We start from the raw sequence: 27,421 nt of genomic DNA, 5'->3' as shown, positions 1-27,421 counted from the left end.
TCCCTCCCCCCCCCTCTCTCCCCTCTCCCTCTCTCCCTCTCTCCCTCTCTTTCTCTCTCTCTCTCTCTCTCTCTCTCTCTCTTCCCCTTCTCCCTCTCCCTCTCCTTCTCTCTCTCCCTCTCTCCTTCTATTCCCTTCCCTCTCACCCCCTCCCCTTCCATTTCTGCTTCCCTCCCTTCACCCTATCCATGTGTATCTCTCTCTCTCTCTCTCTCTCTCTCTCTCTCTCTCTCTCTCTCTCTCTCTGTGTGTGTGTGTGTGTGTGTGTTTGTGTGTGTGTGTGTGTGTGTGTGTGTGTGTGTGTGTGCTTGATTTATGACCCTTTAATACTTTTTAAGCATATCATACTTGGCATTAGGTAGATATATTCAGTCCTCAGCTGCACTAGTGCCAGAAATAGTATGAATAAAAAGGTGAGAACTAGTTGAAGCATAAAATATAGTAGTGATATCTGTAGAGTGCCTGTGTTTACTCCAACCAGTGCATTGTGGAAACAAGTTTGCCAGATGTCTTCAACAAATCACTACAACCCCTGAAAATACACAGATAGAATTAATTTTATGACTGTTTTTGAAGGAAATTATTAAAAATGTTTGTTGGTCTGGTATATATAGTCTTACTAAAATGGGACATAGATGTTTTCTATTGCATGCAAATCTGAATGCCAAGACACAAGAGAAAGAGATTACAGAAGAATAATTCTCTGTCAGCTTCCTGCCCTAAGGCCCTTTAGATGGGATATGAGGCCAAAACTATCCAGCTTAACCTAAACCTTCCTCAAGTCCCTCCAATGACATGTGTGGATATGTGAAGTTTGGAGACAGATAACAGGAATCTGTTGAAATATGGTCAGTACATCTATACAAGATAATGTTCATGGGCTGGAGAGATGGCTCAGCTGTTAAAGGCTAGGCTCACAACCAAAGTATATAAGATAATGTTCATAAAACAGGAGCAAAGTAATTATATCCACAATTTTATTAGAACAGTTATAGGTAAGGCCTTTCAGGCACTATAAAATAGAACAATATGTATATTTTTAATTTTGAGATTATAATATAATTATAACAATTCTCCCTTCCCTTTTGTCCTTCACATGCTCCCATACAACCCTCTTGCCCTCTTTCAAATTTGTGGCTCCTTTGCTTTTGATTGCTGTTACATGCATATATGTATATATATCCACATGTATACTTCTGAAGATAACTTGTTTGTATTTCAGCATTATTAAAAGCAAAAGATACACCTCATTTCTCTCTCTCTCTCTCTCTCTCTCTCTATATATATATATATATATATATATATATGTGTGTGTGTGTGTGTGTGTGTGTGTGTGTGTGTGTGTGTGTGTGTATGTATATGTTCAACTCCACAAATATTAGTTTCTTTGGAGTTCTGTTGGTGTCTTTATTTTTCTAGACTGCTACACACTTGATAGATGCATGAGCTATAGCAATCAAGACTTATTCCCTGAGCATGTGTTTGTAGGTTTATAGAACTTGTCTTCTTTTTGCATCAAAATAAGTAGAATGAGAGGTAAACTAAGCAGCTTTGCTGACTCCTAATTGAGTCTCCTATTGAAGAGCATCCAGAAGGGCTAGAGAACAGACATCACTTTTAAGTGTTCTCTGCAGAAGCATTATGCCAAATCAAATTTGTTGCTTAATTGTGTGTTTTCTGTTTTTTATTATTTAAGAATTATATTTCAAGACCTTATTGATCAGGTAGGAAGTAAAAAAAAAGAACGGAAAAACAAACAAACGCATGTGTGTTAAGAGGACAGAAATGGAAGGATTTAAGACCTTTAGAAATAGAGTTGCCAATTTGACTCCCAAATGCAAAATATTCACTTAATTTTCAATCTCATTGAACAGAGAATAATTTTGAGCACAAGTGTGCTCCAAAGGCGCATACTTAATCTACAAACAGAGTTGTCCATCTGAACTTAGAATTCAGCTGGGCAAGTCTTGCATTTTACCTGTCAACTTTATACAGAAACAGCTTTACCTAGTCACAAATTTAATGTCTGTTAGCCCTATATTAAGAAATAAGAGGGACCTTGTCTTACCCACCTGCTATGATATGGTAAGGAATGCTGAATCAGCTTAACTAAAATTGCTGCCAAAGGGTGTAGAGGGTTGGTCTTCTAGTCCTAAAACAGCTGCTACTCCTCCCTGCATATAGCAAATGTTGTCCTGTGCTTCTTTTGGAGCTCCATAGCAAAGTGTCTTTGCTGGCAGCTGTCAGGGTTCACTAAGTCCAGGTGAGTAATTCTTTCCTCTGAAGGGCTGAGTCAAGCAAAGGAGAGTTTTCACCTCTACATGCTAAGGATAACACTTGCTTGTTCATTCTACTAGACTACAAAAGACAAAGTCACTCTAAGTTACTCTATGGCTTTCTTTTTTTCTTATTGTACAAGTAGAGGGCTCAAGACTCTTGAGCTCATTGGTCTTTGTCCAGCTTAACTGCACCCGATAGATGTGAATCCAGTCACTTAGTATGATTGCAATAACTATAAATCAATAATGTTGATATTTTTCTACTGCTGAAAGATGATATATTCTAAAACAGAGGTGAGGAAGACTAGCTCCAGAAAGATTAGTGTTGTTTAGAACTCAATCTGATATAGCACACTTCTCATTATCACTCTTAGTGTACATATGGTACTAGAACCTTCAACTTAAGGACACATACATAGATGCCATTAGTTTGTATATAGTGTAGAATGAAAGTAGACTATTAGCAATGCTGCTTGCTTCTAGCCATTACATAACCCACTTTAATATACCATTAGCATGGTCCAGAGATGCTCCCTCAAGTGCAATTCACAGTCTCCAGAAAAACAATTTATGAAGATTTCAAAAGGAGTTCTCAAGTTGATGTGATATTGCTAGTTATGCTATGTAGGGAATTGCTGAGACCCAGAGAAAAGAACCCTGAGCAGTGTCACTATCTCAGCATCACTGGCTGGCCCTCCTCCTACTACCATCAGTTCTCTCTTAATTTAAGTTGAGAATTCATCACTGTACTATGGAGATAAAATAAGGTTTTGATTTCTATGTAACAAAAATCATAATAACCTTAATTGCCTACTGTATACCAGATATTCTATGTACAGTGTGGAAATTAAATCCTTTACTTTTTTTTTTTAGCAGCACCGTTAAGTAGTTTTATAAATGTTACTTGCTTTATTTAAAAAGTTTGTTGTGACATTTGTGTATACACACAGTTGCATGGGTGGTGGTCAGAGGATGACCTGCTGGAATAGGTTCTCTCCTTCTACCAGGCAGGGCTAGAATTCAGCTCTTTAGTCTCCACAGCAAGCACACTTACCACTGAGCCACTTTCTCAGCCCTGTAACTGGTGATTCTTATTTTATCTACGAAACGGAGGGCTGGCGATGAAATAACTTACCTAAAGTCATGCAGTAAGTTGCTAAGCCAGATTTGAAACAAGACTTCTTTGGCATACAAAAGCCCTCACTTTTAACTATGTAGTGTCAAATTATCAGGTACTTGTTAAATACAAAAAGTAAGCCTCTTCCTGCTTGGCAGGTGAGTGACAAAAGTCAGGTTCTGTTCTTTTTTTTTTTCCTTTAATTTGGTAAGTCTCAAAAATTTGGGCCTTTCAGATAAAGATGGAGAATTAAAGAATTATCTTTTTAGTCACTTGATGAAGCCAAATTATATGATATGTTTTATGGGGAACATGGGGAGCTATGTGAGAAATTATTTAGTTGTTTATGACATGCTTGTTCAGAATGGTCAATATTTAAGGATTACGTTTTGTCACAAAGAACAAGTTTTTTTCTAAAGAAAAAATTTATAGATTTTATGTAAAATATTTCAACAGTAAAGTGACCAGTGCACAATATGTTTTGAAAGCAACCAGAGCAGAAATAAATTAGACATGGTATTGATATTGCACTATGAAGTTTCAAAGGGGAAAGCTTTCTTCCAAATAAGATAGTTTGTGTGTGTGTGTGTGTGTGTGTGTGTGTGTGTGTGTGTGTGTGTGTATCACTTAAGAGAGACTAATGAATTTAGTAAGAATGCTTCCTAGGAAGATAACTGTTTCATGAATTTAATTCCATGTTACTAACTAAAAAATAATGCAAACACTGATTTTTGACTCATCTTTCTGTAATCAAATTTATTCTACTCCCCATACTACAGTGGTAGCACACACTTTGGTTTTGCTCAGGTCTGAATTTAACGTTATTTTGAGTTAAATGGCTTCATGAGTGGAATGCTTAACCTCCTTTAGGCCCAGCTTTACAAAACAATGAGGACAGACAAAATCACTGTGTAAGGTAGTTGTTGTTATCCCTGAAAAAACTTGTAAAAACTTTTCACCAATCCTAGAGACCATACAAAATGTTATTATCACTGAAAATGTGGAAAATGATCAAAGAATTATATCAAGCTTATTTTAGAGCTACAGGTAACTAAGGAATGCTCAGAATGGGAGAAATAGTCTTCCCCAGGGAAGAATAAAGTAAATGGGTAACCAATAGGACATCCCCCAAAACAAACATACAAGTAACAGTATATACACTGAGCAGAATATGTTTAGGGATACATATGTATATGCATCTAACAACAATTAATGAAAAAGGTGGTCATGGATTTAGGGAAGAGCAAGAGGGACATGTATGAAGGGTTGGAGAGAGGAAAGGGGGAGAAGTAATATAATTACCCCATAACCCAAAGAGTAAAATTAAAAATTACTGCCCCAAAAGATGAAGTAGTTGGAAAAGAATCAAACTCTACTGCAGGTCAGAGTGGAAATGACTTCTTAGATACTATATGCCTGTCATTAAATTAGAAATACAAAAACTCAAGCTCTCAGCAGGGATATTGCCATATTTAAGTCAAATACGTAAGGATGTAAACCATCATGCTTTAGATAAACACATGTCCCTATCTTTTGATAACAGACACATATTCAAGACATCCAGATATTGATTAGTACTCTGATTTTCAGGTAGCTGTGATCTAGAAATATGTCACTTTTCCCCTGCTTCTGTACCAGACTGCCAATGGTTAACATGTTAATGCAGCACTGATGGCACTAGCCCTTGTTAGTACACCAGGGAAGTGTAATTCTTCAGAAATTAGGTGTGATTTGAATGTTTCTCTGAAATCTCTTGAAGGATCCCCATGAGTAAACAATATTAAACAGTTTAATCAAAGGAGTCTTATTGATATTCACACCGATTCAAAGAGAAAGCAAAAGTTTTCTATCTTTGCCACATTATTTCCATTTCCTGCATCTTACCCTTAATACATTTTTGTTGTTCTTTTGAATCTTCTCTCCTGACTCTTTCCTATTTAGATACTAACAGTACTTAGTGTAGTAAAAAAACTTCGACAGCCACAAATTTCTTCTTCAGATTTTTTTTTTTTTTTGGAAAGAAACTAAAGATACTGGAAAGAAATTTGTTCCTGGCTTTCTATAGCCATTTTCCACCACGTTTATTTCCATATGTTATATATTATTATGTAAAATTTTAGGTAATTTGTCCTAGGTTTATTAGATGATGATGATTTGAATGAAGGGTAGTCTGACCTGCCTTGGTTTAAAATATCTGTTTACATTGTAATGCCAGATATGCCTGGGACTAGGAGGTAGTAATAGTGGGAGAATGAGTGACGTAAAATGGGCTAGGTTTCAGGATTTCATTCCTTCTAGAGTAACCCACAATTTGATATGAACTAAGAAACTCTTTGAGCAATACTGTAAGCAGAGCCAGTAGCAGGCCTTGGAATTGGAGCCCTCTGATGGAGTATAGTACTCTTATTTTTATACTGCACAAGTTCTTCAATTGGAGTGCACACCAAAATCCTCTAGAGGAATAATTTGTACAAACACATGCCCAAGGTCTACATGAAAATGTTTCCACTGGGAACTACTGCTAAGTTGAACTTCAGATATAAACTAGAAATCTCAGGGAGGTCTTATTGATTTATTCAGAAGCTAGAAAACTGTAAGCATAAGTTTTAAGAGCAGAGATTTGACTCAATATGGTATGGTTTGCTAAAAAGATAAACCAAAATTATTTCCTGCAATACATTTTACTGCATCCTTCCATATTTACGTTACTTGACACTCTTGCACGTTAGGTCTTCTTACAAGGAATCACATTTTATATGTATTTTATAAAGTAAGAAATGCATTAAGCCACTGATTAACAGCTTAAGGAATGGGATTATTTCTCACCTTAATCTCAAGGGAAATAGGACCAAGGCAGGTAAATTATTTCTGATGGTTGTGTGAGAGTTAAGAGGGAGGATTCCATAACAAGGAGAGTTGCTCCCAAGAAAAGCAAAGCCAGATGTAGCACCTCTGTAAAAGGAAAGAGCCTTAAGGGGCTGTGTGGGAGGGGTGGGGGATGAAGGTAAAGTACACTTTGCCAGAGGTTATCCAATTGCCCTTGATGGAGGGAGCCTGGTTCTCTCACTTTTATGGCTCAATTCTCTTTACTTAGAATGACCCTCCACTGACCCAACTTCATTTAAATGAAAAGAAACAAAGAAAGACTGAAGGACATAATCCTACCCCCTAAGTTAGAGTATTAAACAGCTGATTGATATGACCAATTCAGAGAAGAGACAACACACACTGTATATTCAAAGCAATGGTTTACATTTATTTGTCAATTCAGAAAAACAGACTGCATTAAGTCAAAGGAGAAACAACTTTCTCAATCTCTTTTCACACTCTATTTTATTTGCTTACCTGAACCTCATCTAGAGTTATGAGGCTTTTTAAGTTCTCTAGTGGAAAAGGAATTGACCTTTGGGTCAAATATTGTGAGACTTCATTGATACAGTGAAAAATGTTGAAGTGGTCATAGGCTAAGGACTTAAGCTGAAGAACAGAAAAAATAGGGACACGGTCATGTAGATGAGGCTGTTTTAAACTGACTGATGAAGAGAGAAACGGTAAAGTTCTGGTTGTGGATAGAAACAGAACTGGGAGTCTCCTGATGTTGGTAACCATGGCTTTCTCAAACCCTTTTGAAATCCTTTTCCAGTTATCAATAAAGCCTGCCTGTCTAGATGCCTTCAGAGTACATATAGTTCAGAGACTATGTTCCCTTTAAAATGTGGTTTTGATTAATCCATTTTTGGATCATCCAGTTGGTTTTTGGTCAGTTAACTTGAGCCTTGGACTTTAATGCTTTTTCTTTTTCATATTTGGCCATGTAAAAGGAGGATTAAAGCACATATCAAATCTAAGCAGCAGGATTTAAACCAAGCCAGACTCATGAACTCTTGTTCTTACTCCTCCCTTCCGATGTTAGACATCTAGTCTCTACAGCATCACCAATGTTTTCAATTAAGGAAGCCAGTTTAAGTGGCATGTGGACCACTTTCTAAAGGGAAGCCCAGAAGCCAGTGCTAAAGTCTTGGCAGATAATAAAGGCAAAATTAAAATCTAGTCACTTCGGATTTACTGGAAATCTGCTGAAACTTCTATGAAACCCCAAGATGTTAACAGCCCCCGATGGTAAAGGAAGGAGGGCCACAATGTTTTTCAAATGTTTTTGAATACCCTCTTACGTCTTTTGGAAATCTACCATCCAACTAAAAGAATCACAGAAGTGGTTATTCACCTGTGTTTCTGCTCCTTCTCTTCTGGCTAAGCTAGCTTTGTAGATTCTACTTTCATATATTAATTCCTTTTATGTATTCATTCTCAAAATCAGGCTTCTTGATCACCAACTGTGTCAGTATCATCCAGAAACTTGTTAGAAATAAAAAACTGTTGGTCCACTCTAGTAATATTGAAACAAACACAGCTCGGATTGCCAACTGGGTGAAACAGGAAGCTTGCTTTAGCAGATGCTGTCATTCTGGGCTTACATCTAGTGGGAGAGTCATTGCTGAAAAATATTTCTTAGTTGTATTCCATCCGTGAAGTTGCTATTATCCTCCCATTGTACATATAACCTACAGTTAGAATAAGCTACTAAATGGAAGAAAAGCACATCTTTTTTTCTTGGAATTTCATGATCATTTGGCAAAATTTACTTAATCTCCTTCCCAATATCATGAGTATATGAGATGCATACTCAAATACACACACACACACACACACACACAAACACATTAACTTATGCATAGATACAGTTAGATATCAGTAATATTTATCATTATTTAGACATTCCAACATCTCATGAAAGGAAAAGTAAATTGTCTTCTTTTTACTTGGAAAATCTAAAGAAAAGAATGAACTAGGCAAAATTTAGCCCATGTCAAGCATTAAAGTTTCCAGGTTAAGAACATATAGATTTGATGAAGAAATTTAAAACTCTCCTTTACAATAAAAGTAAATTATAAACCATGAAAGTATGTCTTTGGGCATGGATAAAAGCAAACACCCTGACTTTCCTGCTCCCACAAATCCCTAGAAGTTTAGAAATACACACAGCCCTGGTTTTGATTATAGAATTAGTTACTTTTCTCTGCATGGCATATGTATTCTGTTAGTGAATTGGAAACTTAAGCAATTTGTTCCTTACATCTTAATACACATTCGAGTAGCATTTTGGGACAGTCTTCACAAAGTTCTTTCTTGGCAAGTTAGTGATGGCAGCTTAATGCACTGGTTTGGAGTAGTGTAACAGCATTCTGCAGTAAATTTCTCTGTGATGATGGCTTAGAATGTACTAAATGTTTCTGCAGAACTTTCAGATCTGGAAACCTGGGCAGGGTTTTTCAGAAAGGGCAGAAGTTGACAGTTGTGATAGAAAAAGCTGTAAGCTCTCATGGTAAGATTTACAAAGAGATAATTTGGAGGTGATTTGAAGACTTTTGTTATTTTCCTGTCAAATATATTCATCCATTGTTCCAGTCAAATTTGCCACTCCATGTAAGAGCAAATAAGGTAATAAGAGAAACAATGTTTGTCAAACCAAGTGTTTGGCTAAATTAATTCTTGGTTAGCTTATGCTGGCTGTATATATCATTCAAAACACATAGCCTCAAGCTACTACTGAAGTTTTATATATTCCTAGTAAGAAACTGAGGCAATATTAACATCTGTAATCCACATGAATATAGTATTATATTTAGTTAATGAGCTTCAGATGAAACATATTCGCATCACAGAAAGCACCAATCCATATGTATCCTAGCATATGTCACTTCTGTTTCTCTTAACCCTCACCCACACTGACTGAGTTCAGGTTCACTGCTTTCTGGTCCATAGTCCTTTAAATGGATGTGCCATGTGATAAAGGTTCTTAGGTTCTCTCAGAGGTTGGCTTTCAGTAATTATAGTGGATGGTCATTATTTTGTTGTTCTGTTCTACTCTTTGGAAAACATATCTTAAGTGAAGGGAAAAGAAAAGAGAGAAGGTAACAGAATGCATGTGCAATGAATTCAGAGAGTGGCTGTTACAGAGTGAAAAAGTCCAGCAACAGGAGAGCAAGGTGGTAGGGAGGGAGTGTGGAGAGGAAGGCAGAAGTATGCATGAAACTGCTATAATGAAGCCAATTATTTGGTATACTGACTTAAACCAGGAATAAAAATGAAAGCCATATTCGTTGGTGTCTTAATCCTCTAAAAGTGCAGGCAGTTGGGGAAGAAACAGAAGCTTAATACAGATCCTATGTTTCAGAATACTCCTCGTAGCCAGCTATCAAGCAGCTGGATGTAAGCAACTCAGAAGTTCAATTCTTACTGTTTGTCAGAGAATTAGAAGTAATTTATGATATTAATATATACAATATCACAGCAAGAAATCAGAAACAAAATAGAAGAATGAAGAAAATCAGTCTAAGAATTTAAGATAATGACTAGGGTAGGGTAGGGTAGGGTAGGGTAGGGTAGGGCAGAATGGGCTTTCTGGCCTTCTGAGTGAGTGGATGAATATCTGTAATCAGGCATGACTTAATGATGGTGATTTGTTCTGCGAGAAAAGCCCTTAGTGAATCTCTTCCATGTATGAACTCCACATATTATATACATATATTATGCATTATTATATATATATATATATATATATATATATATATATATATATATATATATCATACTATATATATATACTATAAATTACTATGCACCTCAGCTATATTATAATTTTATGGAGCCAGTTTCATATATGTCATCCAACATTGACAGAAGCATCATCATGCAGCAGATTAAAACTCTGATGACATATCGATTTACAGAGAACTGCTAATTGTTTTTAGTAAATCTTAATTAGTTAAGCTTAATTAGGAGGACTCATCATTGGCTGGGTGTAAGTGTTTTATGACGCAAATAACTTTCGAAACAAGTAGAACTCCAGCAAAACAAGTTTTAAAAACTATTTCCATGTATTTATGGTTAGACAGGCACATACTTGGCTGCAAAAGGAGGAAGATGGGAGGGGGGCGGTTTCAAAGACAGTCTAGGTTATAGGAGATCCTGCAGAAGAGTCAGATAACTCAGAGATTTGCTATGAGATAGTATCTTCTACATATGACAGGGAAATTGCATTCATGAAATCTCAACAATACAGTTGCCTAAACTTGACCTGAAGTATGATAATACCAGTTGACATATCAATATGAATGGGGGAAATTCTACAGTGATCCAGTCCTAGAGATACAGGCAATTAATGGCTACTGGGAGAGGGAAAGGTGGGGATCAGTCTTCTCCTTGTATGAGTTATCCAATTGTAGTGGTCAGCCCAAACATATGTGTATACTAGCAACACTAAAGGGATTCATAAACTTATATATGCATGTACATTTATATAACATTAATAACTAAAGAATAAGAGACCATGAATTTTTAGGGGAAGGTGTAAGAACATAAAAGAACTTGAAGGGAGAAGAGGGAGGGGAAAATAATGTACTCATATATGAACGTATTACAAAATTAAGAAAAATGAAGACATGAGACTAATGTGTAGATAAACTTAAAAGTAGACAGCCAAAATGCTAAAAATATAAAAAATCTAAAGCCAGTCATGGTAATGTTCACACTTTTTCTTAGGTAACAAATAGGAAGGCTGGAAAGGAGGATTGCTTATGCCCAGGAGTTTAAGACCCTCTTGAGCAACATAGAAAGTCCCATCTCACAAAAATAAGAGATATAATTTGATAAAGAAAACAATTGATACTGAAATTCCACAGGCATAATATCATGCTTAACCAGTAACAGACTTCCTCCAAGTGGCACCATAAGGTTACTTTCGTGTCCTGTAGTTTGTTTATGTGTGTATAAACTGAGGGGGTTGGATTAGAATCTCATTAAGCTAAGGCAGTTCTCCATTGAGGTGAACTGATTTGCAGGGTGATAGGGGAATAGAACTGTTTAAGTGTCAGAAAGTAAATCACCTGTCACAAAACAGGTGGAATGGATAATGTCATGTGAAATTTGAGAAACATCTGTTTGCCTATATAACAGTGCCTGGGTCAAGATGGAGCCACCTGGTTGAAATGATGTATCAAGTTGCAAAAGTCAGAATCTGGCTGACCCAGGACATTTTGGGCAGTGTGAAGAAAAAAAAGACTTATCAGTTTTATATTTTTAAAGATTATTTTACTTTACTTTCTGAGGGTTAGTTCCCATGCTAGCAGGGGAAGAAGAAAAGTAAAGTCACCATCATTTTGAGGATTATGCTCAAGAAAAGGGATTTCAGCTAAGATGAGTAAGCACTGTATTCTGAATCCTTTACTTTCTTCCTTTCTTACATTGGCTTGCTCAAACTGATATCTTTAGTCATCTAGGGGAAAGAGATCACTGATTACATCAATGTGAAATGTGAATGCTTAATGCATTTATGTAATTTTCTTAATTATGTTTTACAGAACTGGGTTTACCTTCCTAAGCAGAACATAAGCATATACAAAATACAAACCGTGGTAAAATTGATGTCGAAAAGGAAATAATAAGAACCAAGGCCAAACACATTCTCTTGTTGACCTTGGGTTCTCTTTCTAAACATACAAGGAGTACCTATAAGTACCTTGCAGGAAAGTTTTCTAGTGGTGAATACCCATATTTCAGTGACTTTACAAATCATATATAGCCAATCGCATAGACTTTAAAGTGCTTCAGGTATCCTCAACAACACAGTTGCCCTCTTAACTTCTGTAACTTTAGCATCCTTAAAAACATCCCTGCTATCTTGACAATGATTTCTTTTCATGCCTTTTCACAAACATAATTAATGTGATGCCCATTGTGGTTGGTGCCATCCCTGGGCTGGTAGTCTTGGGTTCTATAAGAAAGCAAGCTGAGCAAGCCAGGGGAAGCAAGCCAGTAAGTAACATCCCTCCATGGTCTCTGCATCAGTTCCTGCTTCCTGACCTGCTTGTGTTCCAGTCCTGACTTCCTTTGGTGATGAACAGCAATGTGGAAGTGTAAGCTGAATAAACCCTTTCCCCCTCAACTTGCTCCTTGGTCATGATGTTTGTGCAGGAATAGAAACACTGACTAAGACCTGGATAAACAACAGGCTTTCCTCTATTGTGTTTGTTTGTTTGTTTGTTTGTTCTATCTTTTGTATTTAGGCAGCTTATTTATTTTGAAATACTATCTGTATAGAGAAAGAAATGGAAGTTTTTTTTTTAAAAAATCAGTATTTGTTAAACTTACTTAACCCTTTCCATTGACTCATGCTGCTGCTCTTGTCAAAAAATAATGCATGTAAATATAAAGATTTTAAACTTATTTTGTGTAATTATTAGTGTTAGTAATTATGCATGCTATTAATTTGGTTTAGACATTTAGCCACAATACAAAATAAGATAGAAACATACAAAGCGGGCTTATTTGCTATGAAATAATTCTTGAAATAATTTTATACACAAGGGAAAAAAGAAGCTTTTAACGTTGAATGTAAATAGGGAGAGATGTGGACATTCACTGTTGCAGTACTACTACTTTGAAGGCCAAGGCAGTATTGTCATGAGAATGAGACTAACATAGTTGGTTTCAGGCTAGTTGGGGCCATATAATGAAAGTCTATCTCAAAACAAATAAATGAAATGAAACAAAAACAAAACAATGCAGACAACAACAAGAAAGAAAATGTAATTGAGTCCTGTTTAAATAGATTATTTTTTTCTTTACAACAGTTTAACCGTGATTTTGGATTTAATCAGGAACTAGTTTGGAAAAAAATGTATAAATGTCATCGTTGGGCCCTTCTTTAAAATCCAAGTTTTTCCCACTAATTAGTCACTAAAATTTCAAACAGGAAAAGAAAAGGAAGCGAGATAATTATCCTGCACTAATTAAACCTAATCATAAGACATTTCACAAAACAAGAAGTACAGGAAAGTCATCACCCATAGCTAAAAGGAAGAAAAAAAGTATTTTAAAGTCTCAGACATACTTTCTTCCTCATGATTTTACTTTGACTGAGATTATCCAGAGATGTGCTTCAAAGGATAGTGGTGGGTGACAGAATATTTTGGTACCAGGATATGGATCATTTGATGTACAAACAAACTATATAGAGAAGAAGTTGACTCCAAAATGGATGTATTTGTGGATTTAACTTTCCTAAGTCAACATTTATGATGAACACAATTAGTGGCAGATGTTAGAACTAGGGTGGGGAGAGTTGTATTTACAGCATCTTTAATGCTTCTCAGCAAATTTGCTAAGCTTATTTCTAGTAGGCAATATATTTTTGGCAGAGTGGGACTATATAGTACATAGACAGCAAGCTTATACTTTGTTTTAAAGTCTTACGTGGTTGGTTTGAAAGTAAAGTTTTTCACTATTAAAAATATAGAATGTAGCAAGAGAAGTTATAGCCCATTTGTTTTGGGGATAGGCCTGGGGGGAGAATAATATTGTATAGATGGTGGACAAGGAAAGATAGGTACTTTGTGGGATGGTAAAATAGAGACATTTGATGAAATCCAACCCAAGTCATTGCATCACATTAATTACATCTGTGAAAAAGCATGAAAAGAAATCATTGTGAAAATAGGGATATTTTCAAGGATGCTAAAGTTACAGAAGTTAGGAGGGCAACTGTGTTGTTGAATAAATACTATTGGAAAATTGTTCAGTTGCAGCACCCTCTAGTCAATCTAACCATACCTCAGACTGCTGGGTTAGCTGAGCAAGCACATATACATATATGCAAATGGTCATTTTCTATATTGTCTTTCTGATGTTTAGTCAATGTATTTCATATTTTAACAAGCCTATCTCATTTTTATCAGGTTGCTACAGTTAATAGCAACAGCCATGAGCTTGTATGTAATTGAAGTCGATCTTCGAAGTTATCTTTCAACTTTTCTCCTCTCGATATAGCAACCCTATTGCCTGCAAATTGTCTTAGAAAGATTCAAACCAATTCAGTAATTTCAGCCAGTAAAGTACTTTTAATGATAATTAGCTGAAGTGAAGTCTACTCAGGAAAGTCTCAGTTTTTATAATTTTTCAGAGTAAGAGGGAGCCTGACAATCTGAGAATTACATCTAGGTGACTTTCCTTTTGTACCAGAATTTTTTCAGTGTCATCTCTCACCATCTTACATAGTGATTTATACAAATTATATAAGCAAGACATTTGTCAAATCATTTTCTTGTCACTTTTGCTATCAAAGTAAATTTGGTCATGAATGCATGGCCCTCTTTTGCAAGAAGATGATATTCTGTGGTTTACCCTATATATGAACATTCTATTGTATGAACACACTTGTCCTTTGTTTGAAGATCGAAATTTAGATCTTCAAGTTTTTATATATTATTATTATTTTATTTAGATTACACACCTCAGAGATGTTGTAAACTTAATTTCTTCATAAAAGAATAGAACATACAATTATCATCACAATAAGAAAGATACCACAGTTCCTGGTGATAGTTAATAATAAGAAATCTAAGTAAAACACAAAAACATCATTTATCATGTAAAACTGCATAGTATATTTAGTTACCTCCTAAACATGGGGCTCTTGAGTCACTGTCCATTATGACATGGCAGTTCTGTCAGTTAAGTCAGACTGTTTCTTAGGCAAGTCACCAGGTACTTGAGATTCAAGTTTCTAGATCCTTTAAAATTAAATAAAATATTGAAACAGAGTATCTGAAACCATCATGTGTAATAGTTATACAAAGATATCAAAGGCTTAGAGGAAAACAATCACCATTTGTTTTAACTGGTGGCAGAGAAAATTGTTAGGTGCAAAGTGTGAAAACTTAAATTAATATATGCATATAAAGTGAAACATATATTTATATTTCTCTTATAGTTTTGGTTGTGATCCTAGCCTTTAATGTCTGAGCAATCTCTCCAGCCATTGAATAATTCTGCTGTTTCAATTTGGTGGTTAAACTTGCTAAAAGTAAACAATTAGTTTCTGATTGACTTTCAGTAAGGGAAGATTGGTCATAACAGAATTAATTAAGTCCATTAAGCCATTTATGTAACCTAAATTTTGCTAAAAAAAAAATAGTAGATACATTTCACAAATTTGAAGCAAAATGAGCCACTTACATGTGTTACCTGGCTTTACACTTTACTTAGTTTCCTGACATTCATCAAATATTAGTTAACATTAAAACCACAGTCCTGTCCAATTTTGTTCATTTTACAAGAATAAAGCATTCCATTCTTTCTCCTCTCTTCTTCCTTTTTTCATTTCGCATCCCAAGAAGGCAGCTTACAGATGTTTGACACTCTCGCCTTCTTAAATTACCCAGCAAGAGGATAGAGCTGTCCCCTTTGACTCTTCTCATACAGAACCGTTTCAGTCTCCTCTCCTGAGAGGTTTCCTGCCCCCCTTCCTACCTCCAGTTTTGAAACTGCTTCTTGTACTCTTTGCACCTACACAATGAAACACTTTTGCAACAATTCGACTAAAGCAAAGTAACAATAAAACATTGTATCTAACTCATTACCTGTAATTGTAGGATGAGAATGGTGATTTGGAGGAAATGGGAAGTAGAAGCACATTCTGAGGAGAGAAGATTTATTATTGTGAGAAAAGAGGGTCATTAAGGAGGCCCTTGAGCTCAGTCTTTTATGTATTTCTCCATGAAGGCTGTATTATTTGACTTGTCATAGTTCACAATTAAATAAAGGTATGCAATACATGACAGTAAGAACAACGTCTAAACTACAGTGTTGACAGTGACTCATGACTCTAATACCAGCAAAGACCCTTGGAGACAAAATACTTTTGAGTTAAATCCCAGATGTAGATTTAGTTGAAGGATTTTTGTTTTGTTTTGTTTTGTTTGTCTGTTGAAGTGGAAATACAGGAGCATGTTCCAATAGCTCTTCAGGCATGCAACAAATGCTTAGGCCCACACAAGAGGTGAAGCCCTACGCACTGCAGTTTATGAAAAAGCTGACCCAGAAGTTAATGAATTTAGTATATTAATAAAGAAGAATCAGAGCACAGAAGTAAAATAAACCATCCTAACTTCGCCACCTTTCTTTATAAGAAGGAAGAAAATAATCTTGCAGCCTTATCAGCATACCCGTGGCGAAGTCCATGGCAGAATCTTCCCTTTATTTATATCTTGCCAGTACTGGCATTTTGGGAAAATTTGTGGGAAAAAAACACTTCAATCATATCTCACCGCCCAAAAAAACTTAGGCTCAAAGAATTCTTAGCCTTGTGAGTATTATTCTAGGTGGTACAGCTTTCTAACAGTGAAAGTCAGGTGTATTTTCAGAAAAAGAAAACACAATCAGAAGACATTTTGATGGTAGGATTTTATCTCGGTTGTTAAGTCTCAAATGGACTTCCTTTTGTGGCTCGCATTTTTCCTATAAACAATAAGAAGTTTAATACGTTCATCATTTTTAAAGTTTATTGTTCTATTATTAAAATATAAGAACTTCCATTCAAAGGAGTGAAAAATACGTTCTAAAATAAGTGAAATTAAATTAGTAAAATTGCAAGGGGGTATGAATGTAGTACATCCAAAGTTACAATGGAAATCGCTTAACTCTGTATCAGAATTTTTATACATAACGTTGGCAACATTGCTAACAATACAATTAGGACGTTAGGTCTCTCTGAACTATGATGAATTCTGCTATCAACAAGTAAAGAGTAACCATTTTTATCAGGCACACGAGGGGCACTTTAAAAACCTGATTGTATGCTTAAGTATAAAGAAAATATTATATTTCAGGGATCCATATCATACAGAACCTACTCTGGCTAAATCCAAGAAAATTTACAAAGCAATGACAAAATGCAACAAAACTGTTTATGATGTATTTGGAAATAGAACACATGAGTTTGTCTGTAATTTGTAGGCACGGGACTACTTAAATATAGACTCAAAAGCATCTTGTCTGAGATCCTTACCTTATCCAGTAGTGCTTTTTGCTTGTGACATTTAACACATATCAAATAATAATACATTCATAGGATAATTCATAAGTATTTGCTAAAGGCCTGGACAAAATGTTGCTAAAATCATTGATATAATTAACTTATTTATAGGGAGATTATTTAGTCTACTTGCAAAAATGGTTTTGTTCAAAGTTTTGGCACTATTAATTTATATGTCATGTATCTTGCTTGATGAATAGTTTAAAGGTTATATGCAATAATAAAAAAGAAAAGAAAAAACCCACAGAGACAGTTTGAAGGACTAAAAGCAACACCAAAATAGGAAGGGATTCTAGGACTGCGCTCTGGCTTTGTTGTTAATTTTGTCACCGACCATGTGGATTAACAAATTTAGGGATTAGTAGTGTAGAATATAATAGAAAAATTATGAAACAATTTGAAGTGGGAAATAAAAGAGTCAAAATTTTCAACAAAGCCATGACATGTATATCTTTTTTTCCTTCATTTCCAATCTGAGAATATTTTTACATCGATATGTTTCTTCTTTAGATCACTGTCTCAGTCTCTCAGATTATCTTACTTTTTTAGATTACCTTTCTAAATTTAACTAATTTTTCTCAGTGATTTTCTTGTTCAGAGTATCCTTAAGTAAATATCCTGCACAACACACATAAAAACTTTTCTTGAAGTCATATATAGTCCATGTTGGAGTCATAGGCAGATCTTCTGTGTTTAAGCCTCTACTGGTAGAGCTCGGAGAGTTAAGAGTCTCCTTTGGAGTGGGGAGATCTTGAAGGCAAAGCTGATGCTTTGGGCTGCTGTGCCCCTCCCCTCCCCCATCAGCCAGCTGTTTCAATGCTTTCCTTACACTGGTTGCACTGCTTGATAGAATCGGAGACACTGCCCCTCACATCTTTCAGAACAGATGGAATACATTCTGTGTGAGTGTTAACTGATTCATGCATTGCATAAAGAAAGCAGTTTATGTTAAAACATTGTGACATTGTGGTGAAGCATTATCCGTTCTGGCTAGAACCTGTTTGCTTATAAAAGATGTCTGCCCATGCCTTGATACAGTGTTCCTCGGTTAAGTCAAAAGATATCATACAAAACAACAACAACAACAACAAAGACCTCCATGATCCCATGATCGTGAGAATGAGAAAAAAATAGTGACAGAGAAGGAAGGGGAGGAAAACAATGTGAAAAGGAAAGTAGCTTCTGGGATCTGAATTCCCTCTTATAATTGTAATGTATAGTACTTCCGGGAGGAAAAAGTCATAGGGTTAAACCCACACACACAAGAGTTCTGTAGGTATCTTTTATTTTATCGTCTTTTCACTGTACTTTAGTGAGGAATGATGCTTGGAAGTGTAAGCAGTGGTTTTGAGAGTGTGTAGGACCTTCTTGTGTATGTCATCCCTTCCTCAACATAGGAAGTTCTAGTTTATAGAGTGTGACTATTTTTAAAGAGTCGTGTGTCTCTCTTTGTGGGGGTGTGAATATGCCATGAATATGCAGATGCTAACATAGAACAAAAGATGGTGTTGGATCCCCTGGAGCTAGAGGTACAGGTGATTGTCAGCCACCTGATAATGGGTGCTAGAAACCAAGCTCAGGTCCTCTGAAAGAGCAGCCGGTGTTCTTAGCCTCTGAGTCAACTTTTCGTGCCTGCAGGCTATGAGTTTCAATTTGTATTAATGTCCAACATTGAAACTTTTATGATGCCACCTACTAGTAAGAATGAACTTCAATGGTTTTGTGGGGTTTTTTTGTCACCTCTAGACCTGGCTTATGGTGTAGCGTTCTATTGAGGACACCTCTTAGTTACCTAATAGCCACTGTCCATATACTTCTAGCCACGAATTTTGAACTTTATTGTCCATTTTATGCAATTCACTGTTGGAGTGTTGAAGTATCAGAGAGAGCAGCTCCATTTGCAAATGATGTTACTTCCTATTTTGACCTATTTTTCCCTGCAGGAGCAATAACAAGGGTAATAAAAGTCAGTTGAAGCTGCTGTATAAGCACACAAAACTGCCTCAAATTACAGGGCAGATCCTAAGCTACAAAGCCACTGAAACCGCCAAGGCCCTCTTCCGACTATTTCACAGTTGTACTAAAGCATGACCATGACTGTCCCAGATTTTTGGAAGAGGAAAAACATTAGTCTGTCTGGTTATTCTGGTGCTTCTGTAGCTTTTTACTTGCAAAATCTGGTTCACTCTGAATCCATTTACTAAGCTAGCCAAGGTTTTAGTAATTGGATGCTTTGCTACGGAAGAAAGAGATGAAGCGCTTGGTGTTCTCAGCACTTCACACCTCTGATCTCAAAAGAACCACAGCGGGTATATATCACTGATATTTAGTGAAGGCTTCAGTGTAGTAGCACCACTGAGGATTAGGCAATATTCGCTGACAGACTAACCTTGTGTCGGTTTGGCAAGAGCCTTGGCACCGCTTCCTTAAGCCCCTGCCCTCTGACATGGATGAGCATGTATCTTTCCAAGCCTTGAGGCTTTCTAACTGAAGAGAATTGCTTGGAACTTTGAGTGGCCTCACAATGTAACCACAGAGATGATTACAGGGTTGAAGAAGGGAAATTCACCTACTGATAATTAATGCTCTTTGGATTCCTGGAGTACCGAGCAACAAGGCAGCAGTTAACGGGCTTTGTCTGAAATCTCAGTGTGTTATAGTGCTTATTAGGCATTATGATCTCTCTAAAGTTTCTACTAATTTGTATGGCATAATATCTTGTGCCCCACCGTCACTCACGTGTCTACACTCACCACTGGGCCCATCCTCTTCTGTTTTACAATCATATTGCAATTAGGTTGACTTAGCCCAATACACTTTTTTTGCTAAATGCCTATAAACCTAAAACTAAGTAAAAAGTAAAACTTCCTTTAAAAAGCTGTCATCTAGGAAAATGATTCATTTGATCAAAGTAATCTATGAGGCCTAAGACAAAGACTATCACGTGATTATGTAACTTACATTTATGTTACTTAATTAACTGGAGTGTTACCCTCATTTTACGCAAAGATATGACATATCTTCATAGTGGCATGTAAGTAACAACTGTTTTATAAATAATATTTATAATGTCTTTACGAAATCTGTTAGAAATTTTAACAGAAACGTGACGTCTTATTATCCTCCCCTTTAACTTGCAATGTAGTTCAATAGTAGACGTCTTAAATCCTAAGGCCCTAAATTTTAAATACTATTTATTTAGCTTCAGTTTCCAACTATGTCTAGCCACAGTTATTTGCATCTGCCTATTTTGAGTTTTCATTAACATGGTCAGAGGGAGAAAGGGAGAGAGCGAGGGAGGGAGGAAGTGAGGGAGTGAGGGAGGGTGGGAGACAGAGACATAGAGAGACAGAGAGACAGAGAGAGACAGAGACAGAGAGGTGGGGAAGAGAGATCACACCTAGGAAGACATTTCTATCTAGGAAGACACATGTGACTCTATCAAAATCTTTATAGCAATGAGATGCTCATGCAAACATTGAAAAGAGATCCTGTGTAATGCTCTTTGGTTGCCCTTCAGTCTAATGTAATGCTCACAGTGTGTGTTCATGCAGGATAATAAGGTTTGTGAGAATGAAAATGGGTGTGTCTTGATAATTTTGTCATATATTAATTATCACCTATCTAATATCTGAGTTTCTTAAAACTTATTTTTTTTTAAAAATTGAAGCTCATAAATTCCCTTTTCTTCCCAAATATACTACAGTTTCTTCTTGGAGAGTGATTGGCATTTCATTTAATCCTCAGTTCTCACCCTCTATCTTCACCATATCATGGCTGGTTTTGATCATACCTCCACTGATTGCTCTCAACACATCTGTCCTTTGGGGCTTCCTGGGCTGTTTTGTGATGAAGGAATGATAAGAAGGAAACAATAGAACCCATCCATGCAAGAAACAGCACCCTTGTTACCAGTCTGAAAGGATGGTTAAGAAGAGAACATGCTTAGAAGGAAAACCCTCAGCCAGCCATTTGCTTTTATGTTTCTGGACAGACCTGTTGGTAGAAGCTATTCTGTTAGCCATGGTGTCTCAACAAAGACCCCTAGGTACTGCTTATGGCTGCCCTTGTGGTGGCCATCAAGGATCAGTTGGATCTCTTGCTAGTGACCAAAACAGATGATGAAGAACAAAACTATGTGAGTCAAAGCAAGCCATGTAGTGATAGAATGGACTCAAGTATTGTGAGTAGCTCAGTGGTCTTTCTCCACCACAAACCCAACTAAAAAGAAAGAATGCCATGGAGATTATGTGGTTTCAGTTTGCCAACTAAATAAATGGCTGGAGAGACTCTGAATGAGTGGCTGAAGAGAAGACAATTTTTCCACAACAATTTCTTTAACTACATGATATAAAAAATTGTCTAATGAAAATTACAAGGCCATCAAGAACTATCCTATATTCTTTCTAGGGGAAAACATAGTAATTAACTGTTGCAAAATGATGGATTTTACAAACACAGCTGTCACAACTGCTATTTTAAATCATTTGTTATGGTTTAAAATGTATAATCCCCAAGAAATTGATCATTACTGCAATTCAATGCTGATTTTTCAGTGCCTTACCAATTTTGAGGTTTGCATCAGCCTATTAGCTAACAAAAGCCAGTCATAAAGTACACAACTAATGGCTTATCTCTCAATGATGACTTTTCTCTCCTTTTTGGCACGGTTTTATTATTTTTTCCACTGACATTTCTGCTTGTGACTAAACCAGGTGCTCCCTGACATTCCATGTTCAGTTTTCTGTTGTATGGCCATCCCCCATTTCCTAACGTTTTTTGTGTTTAATGGCTGAGTGTTCCTAGTCAACATTGCCTGATAAAGCACATGCTTGTGAAGTTCTATGCAACTAAGACCACCATTTACTCTCCAGTGTTTTCAAATACTGTGCTGGAATCAAGTTTCGATTTGATTTTGGCATTTGTACTATCTTATCTCTTCCATGTAGCTTTCCCAACTATGCTAATGGAAATCAGCAAATAACTAGAAGAGATCTTCATCTTCACCTGAACAGCCCAAAGGTGTAGGAGAGTGTTATCAAATATCAATATCAAATATCAAATATCAAATAAAACTATTGAAAAGAATGGTGAAAGGAAAGACCAAAAAAAAAGAAAAAAAGCTTGGAAAGGTGTTTGACTTATTGGTCAGTTAGGAGCTGGATTCTGATGACCCATGAATTTCTTCTGTAGTTATAAGTTCACTTTCATTTACTTCTGGAACCTTAGCGTTTAAATTAGCCTTACTTTATTATTTTCAAGATACTTCCTCAAAGTGTAATTGGTCTTGAGTGTAGTAATTTGGCTTCCCAAAGTAACTGAAGGAGTCTGGATATTAAGAAGGAATACATGTCTTCTTGTAACACTCACAATTGTGTTTATGATCTTACCTTCATGTTTTATGTATATTAAGGTTTAGTCTTCAATTAAAGAAATATTTTATACATGTATATAAGGACACTATATATGGATATGTTTGTATGTGATCAGTCTTAAATTTAGGATTGTGTAGTATTTTCTGTTAATAAGATACATTCAAAATGCTGGCACTAATTTGCAGGCTCATGAAGATCAACAGCACAGTAATGAATTCTGCTTTTCCTGGAGGAAGCAAACTAAATAATGCTGTTTATTTGATTATCTAAATTAATTAAGAACACAAATCTTTGCCAAGTTGAAATTAGCACATTGAGGGATTTATTTTTTTCCTTGAGTTACTTAAAATAGATCTGTGAAAATAATGCATGTTTAGTTGTGAAGGCATTATATGTTGTTAGGATAGTTATTTAGAATTTTATTAATGTCTTTTTATGATAGCCTATATTCATTGTTCTGAATCCTTTAACCAATTCTGTTAGAAATTCAAAACTGTATGAGTAATAAGTCCTTGAATTTTCTTTTCCCTGTTATAGATATACATATCTTAAAACTTATGCCTCCAGTTTATCATTCTAGTACTTTTTGAGTATTTTATATTTTAAGAAGCATTACTATTCCAGTTCAACCAGTGGGTCCCTGTATATTGTTGATATTTCTATAGGAAAAGTGAACGACAAAATCCAATGTATGGTTTGGGGCTTTTCAATACTCAGTACATCAATGACAGTTCTGATTACTTTAGAGTACAAAACCTTTCTGCTTTCTTAGCACTTTCTACATTTATTTAATTTTACATAAAACACAAATCAGACCTGAAAAAGAAAAGGCTATACATAATTCACATTACAAATACTGCCTTCCTCACTAGAGCATGGCCTTCAACTCTCAGCAGAAAGCAGCTTCCACATAACCAGCAAACCACAAGATGGCACTACTGAACAATTAGTTTATTTCCAGAAGATACCTGCTAGATTCTCTAACTAGCTAGTCAAGACTAACAGTATTCTCCTTCAAAACTGACGTTAGTAACTTCCAATGATTTATAGTATGACAAGGAATGGGTAGTGGAGAAACTTCACAGGTCTTACATTAAGTGATCATGGTCACTACCTCATAATTGTTGTGATATATATGATGGTGCATATGGGGTGAGAGAATCTTCCGTTTATTTGCTCTTATCCTGCAAATGTGTATCCTGCAAGTGTGTAATCTCAGGATAATTACAAGAAACTACCAGATAAACACAAGCTGAAGTATATTATACAAAATGGTTGAACATAAATAAACTAATACAGTTCAAAGGAGGATTATGTCAATCCCTGACCACTATTTGAGAGAATATTAAGAAAATTCTTTACTTCATGAATACCAGCATTTAATGATGTTCAATTTCTTCACAAATGTATATTCACAAATATGAAAGTGATATGGTTCATATTTTGCAGATTATGCATGATTAATAGCTTTGCTAGTATGCCAAATGCTTTATATTGCACAGAATAATAGTACGAACAGAATAGCAGTTTGACCCATGAATAACCTCTTAGAATCAAAGAAAGAAAAGTTGTAATTCTCTGTGCCTACAGAGAAGTTCAAGGATGACCAAATAAGGTCACAATCTGGAGTACAAGGTGAAATTCAAATCTGGGAGACTACTGTTCAACCTAGTATAGTCCAAGAATAATTTTCAACTAGAGAACTATCATATAAGGCATTCTTCTTAACTTACACATAATAACACTGTGGAGAAATTTTTCTATTACCACAGCACAAAATAATTTGAAAATTAACAGCCACAAAATAATCTTCAATTAAAAACTATATATTTATTGTAATATTATTATAAATACATGATTTGCATTTAGGCTAAGACTACATTATTAAAAATCATTATAATTCCACTAAAAATATATTCCATAACTATTTTGTAAGCTTTGTGGTTCCTGTGATTCGAGATATATTAAAACATTTAAGAGTCTGTTCGATTAATTGTGTATCACTCTTATCAGTGATCACTATAGAAGAAATATTCAATAGAAAGATATATTTGCACAGTACTGCATGCATGTAGGTCAAAAAGTGTATAGTAAAAGTAAATATCTTCTGTTTTTGTTATTTTCAATTGAAAATTTACACTGATCATCTGGATTCTTCAATGGAGAACAAATTGAGAGTATTAATTACACTGAATAAACAATAAGTTTAGATGATCCATTATGTCCATGGCTTAATATAAGCACAAAAATATAAGCTACTTAATAAACTTGCTTCATTTTCAGTGAAGTGCTTTGGGTTTATTTAAATGTTGATAACATAGTTATGTTTGTTAGAAACACATATGTCCTTGCCATTATTTAATTATATTTCACTTTATTAGTTTCTGGGTTGCTGAGTAAATAGCAAACATTTGACACATATCAATTTCCTTTCTTTCAGGGAATCCATGAGAAGACTGGTTCTTTTGTGGCTATTAAAGTAATGGATGCCCGGAAGGTAATCAATACTGTGTCCTCTCTGTATTATGCTCACTTAATACACTGTACAGGGGATAAGCAACTCTAAAGTCATTGGTTTAAAATCATTATTTCATACATTAGTGAGTTAATTCAGAATAATTACAGGTTTGTAATCACAGGTATTATTGTATTGTAATTACTGGTTTGTTATATTTCCACATTAAAAATAAACCACTCATACCATAAATTCTAAATATTTGATATTATAAATCAATTGGAAAAGTATATTCCTCTCTATTTCCAGTTGATTATCTATTGTCTGGGATAGCAAAAGAGATATTTCCTTAAATATTGTGTTAATACTGCTCTGCTCTGTTGTACTTTTTCTCCAATCATTTCTTTTGAGAGTTGAGGTCATTAGATTCCCAATGACAGGTAGAAGGAAAGAAGTTGTCAGAGAAGCACATTTTTCATATATTTTCTGACAGATAAGCAAGAGAGAACATTTAATTGGCACTGTTCCTGCTAAAATTCATAAAATTGTGTCACAGTTCATAATCTGTTGTCAAAGAATTTGTGACAGACTGAATTCTGCCCACTCTCTTTAGTACTTAATTTTCTCAAGATGATATTAACACAAACATAACAGAAATTAAGACATTTTCATTTCATTATATCCCCAAGGAAAAATACTTGAAAGATTATGTGGCTTTATGGAACTGTTGTACCTTACAATGAACTGTTACTTTGCAATTAGTGAAGAAACCGAAGGGTACTTTTGTTTGGCCAGTAAATGTTGCAAACCAATGTGAGATTCAGGGGATTTGGGAGTTTTGTGAATTTATAAAACATAGTTCTGAAATAACCCAGTGCATTAAAAAAAAAAAAAAAAACTGGCTGGGCAGTGGTGGCGCACGCCTTTAATCCCAGCACTTGGGAGGCAGAGGCAGGCGGATTTCGGAGTTTGAGGCCAGCCTGGTCTACAGAGTGAGTTCCAGGACAACCAAGGCTATACAGAGAAACCCTGTCTCGAAAAAAACAAAAACAAAAACAAAAAACTGTAAGACTGTATAAGATAATTTATTTCCTTATTTTAACTTAGGAGCCCTAGAACCATATTAAATCTTTGAATATTTAAAAGTCATGGTAGGACAGTAAATGTTTAATATTTACCATCTGCATTTGTAAAAGGAAAATAACACTTTGCTAATGCAAAATTTCCCATTAATGTGTCAGTCACGTCCGTTAACATAAATTTGTTCCCAATTCACACATGCTATAAGAAATTGAAATTTTAGATTAATACTATTAGTGTAAAGCAAGAAAGGGATGATGTTACATTCATCTACAATTAGTGCTAAAATAGCACAAAATACTTCAGCATAAGTTATTGTAAGAGTATACTAGTAAGTCTAATAATATTTTTCTTTTTTTTTTCAGAATCCTTTGCCTGAAATAGGAAAGCGGGTGAGAGTGAACAAATACCAAAAGTCTGTTGGATGGAGATACAGCGTGAGTACTTAGTCTTCCTTGGCACCTCCATAGTCTTTCCCTTGATTTTAGCTTTCAATTTATTCTTTGCATTATCTCTACATGGGCTCCCTCTAAAATGCTTATGGTGGAAATGATAGCATGTATCTCTTCTACTATTCATATAGATTTACTCATCAGAGTTGAACACTGACATCTGTCAAAGAAGAGGGCCTTTGCACAGTAAATTATTGGCTGCAGGGAAAAATGAGTATGTCAACAGTGAATAGAGCCTTCACATTGGCCAGCCACATGGAAGAGCTGACTGTGCCAAGAATATTTTTTCTTAAAATTGACCTTCACAAAGTACTTTTTTATATGGCATACACCTTCTTTAGAACAAGTCTCTATTGCCCAGTTATGATCACAGGCATCATTACATTTGAGCCAAATTAATGGCTGCTTTTTATATTGCAAAACTAATAATAGAAAGCCAATCGAGTACCCTTCAGATATTTGTCCACTATACTTGGACACAGGAAAGAGTATGGACCACTTTCTCCTTGTAGAATTTTTGATATCTCTCTTACCTCAATATCACTGGTTTTGGAATAAGTTCAGGCATACAGAACTGTATTTCTCAAAACACCTTAGTTTTCTATCAAAATATTACATAAGCCTAAAACAAAAATTATTGTTCATTTCAATATATTTCATTGATATAATTTTTCTAGTTTTCTCTCCTGCAGTCAAATAAATGAGGTTCAGTTATTTTAAGCCTTTATGT

At 35.5% G+C, this 27,421-nt stretch overlaps 1 protein-coding gene across 1 annotated transcript in view; it reads left to right on the top strand.

Moving 5' to 3' along the window:
- The window catches only part of Nrk (Nik related kinase), a 93,138-nt gene that overhangs the window by 17,577 nt on the left and 48,140 nt on the right, over positions 1–27,421 (top strand). The window contains exons 3-4 of the mRNA XM_028770327.1: positions 25,145–25,201; positions 26,605–26,676. Coding sequence (XP_028626160.1) covers positions 25,145–25,201; positions 26,605–26,676 — 129 coding nt within the window. The remainder of the gene's footprint in view (positions 1–25,144; positions 25,202–26,604; positions 26,677–27,421) is intronic.

This window comes from Grammomys surdaster, unplaced genomic scaffold, assembly GCF_004785775.1.
Source record: "Grammomys surdaster isolate TR1022 unplaced genomic scaffold, NIH_TR_1.0 200, whole genome shotgun sequence".
Lineage (NCBI taxonomy): Eukaryota > Metazoa > Chordata > Mammalia > Rodentia > Muridae > Grammomys > Grammomys surdaster.
Note: the sequence above shows the minus strand (reverse complement) of the source record. Positions and strands in the feature narration are given on the sequence as shown.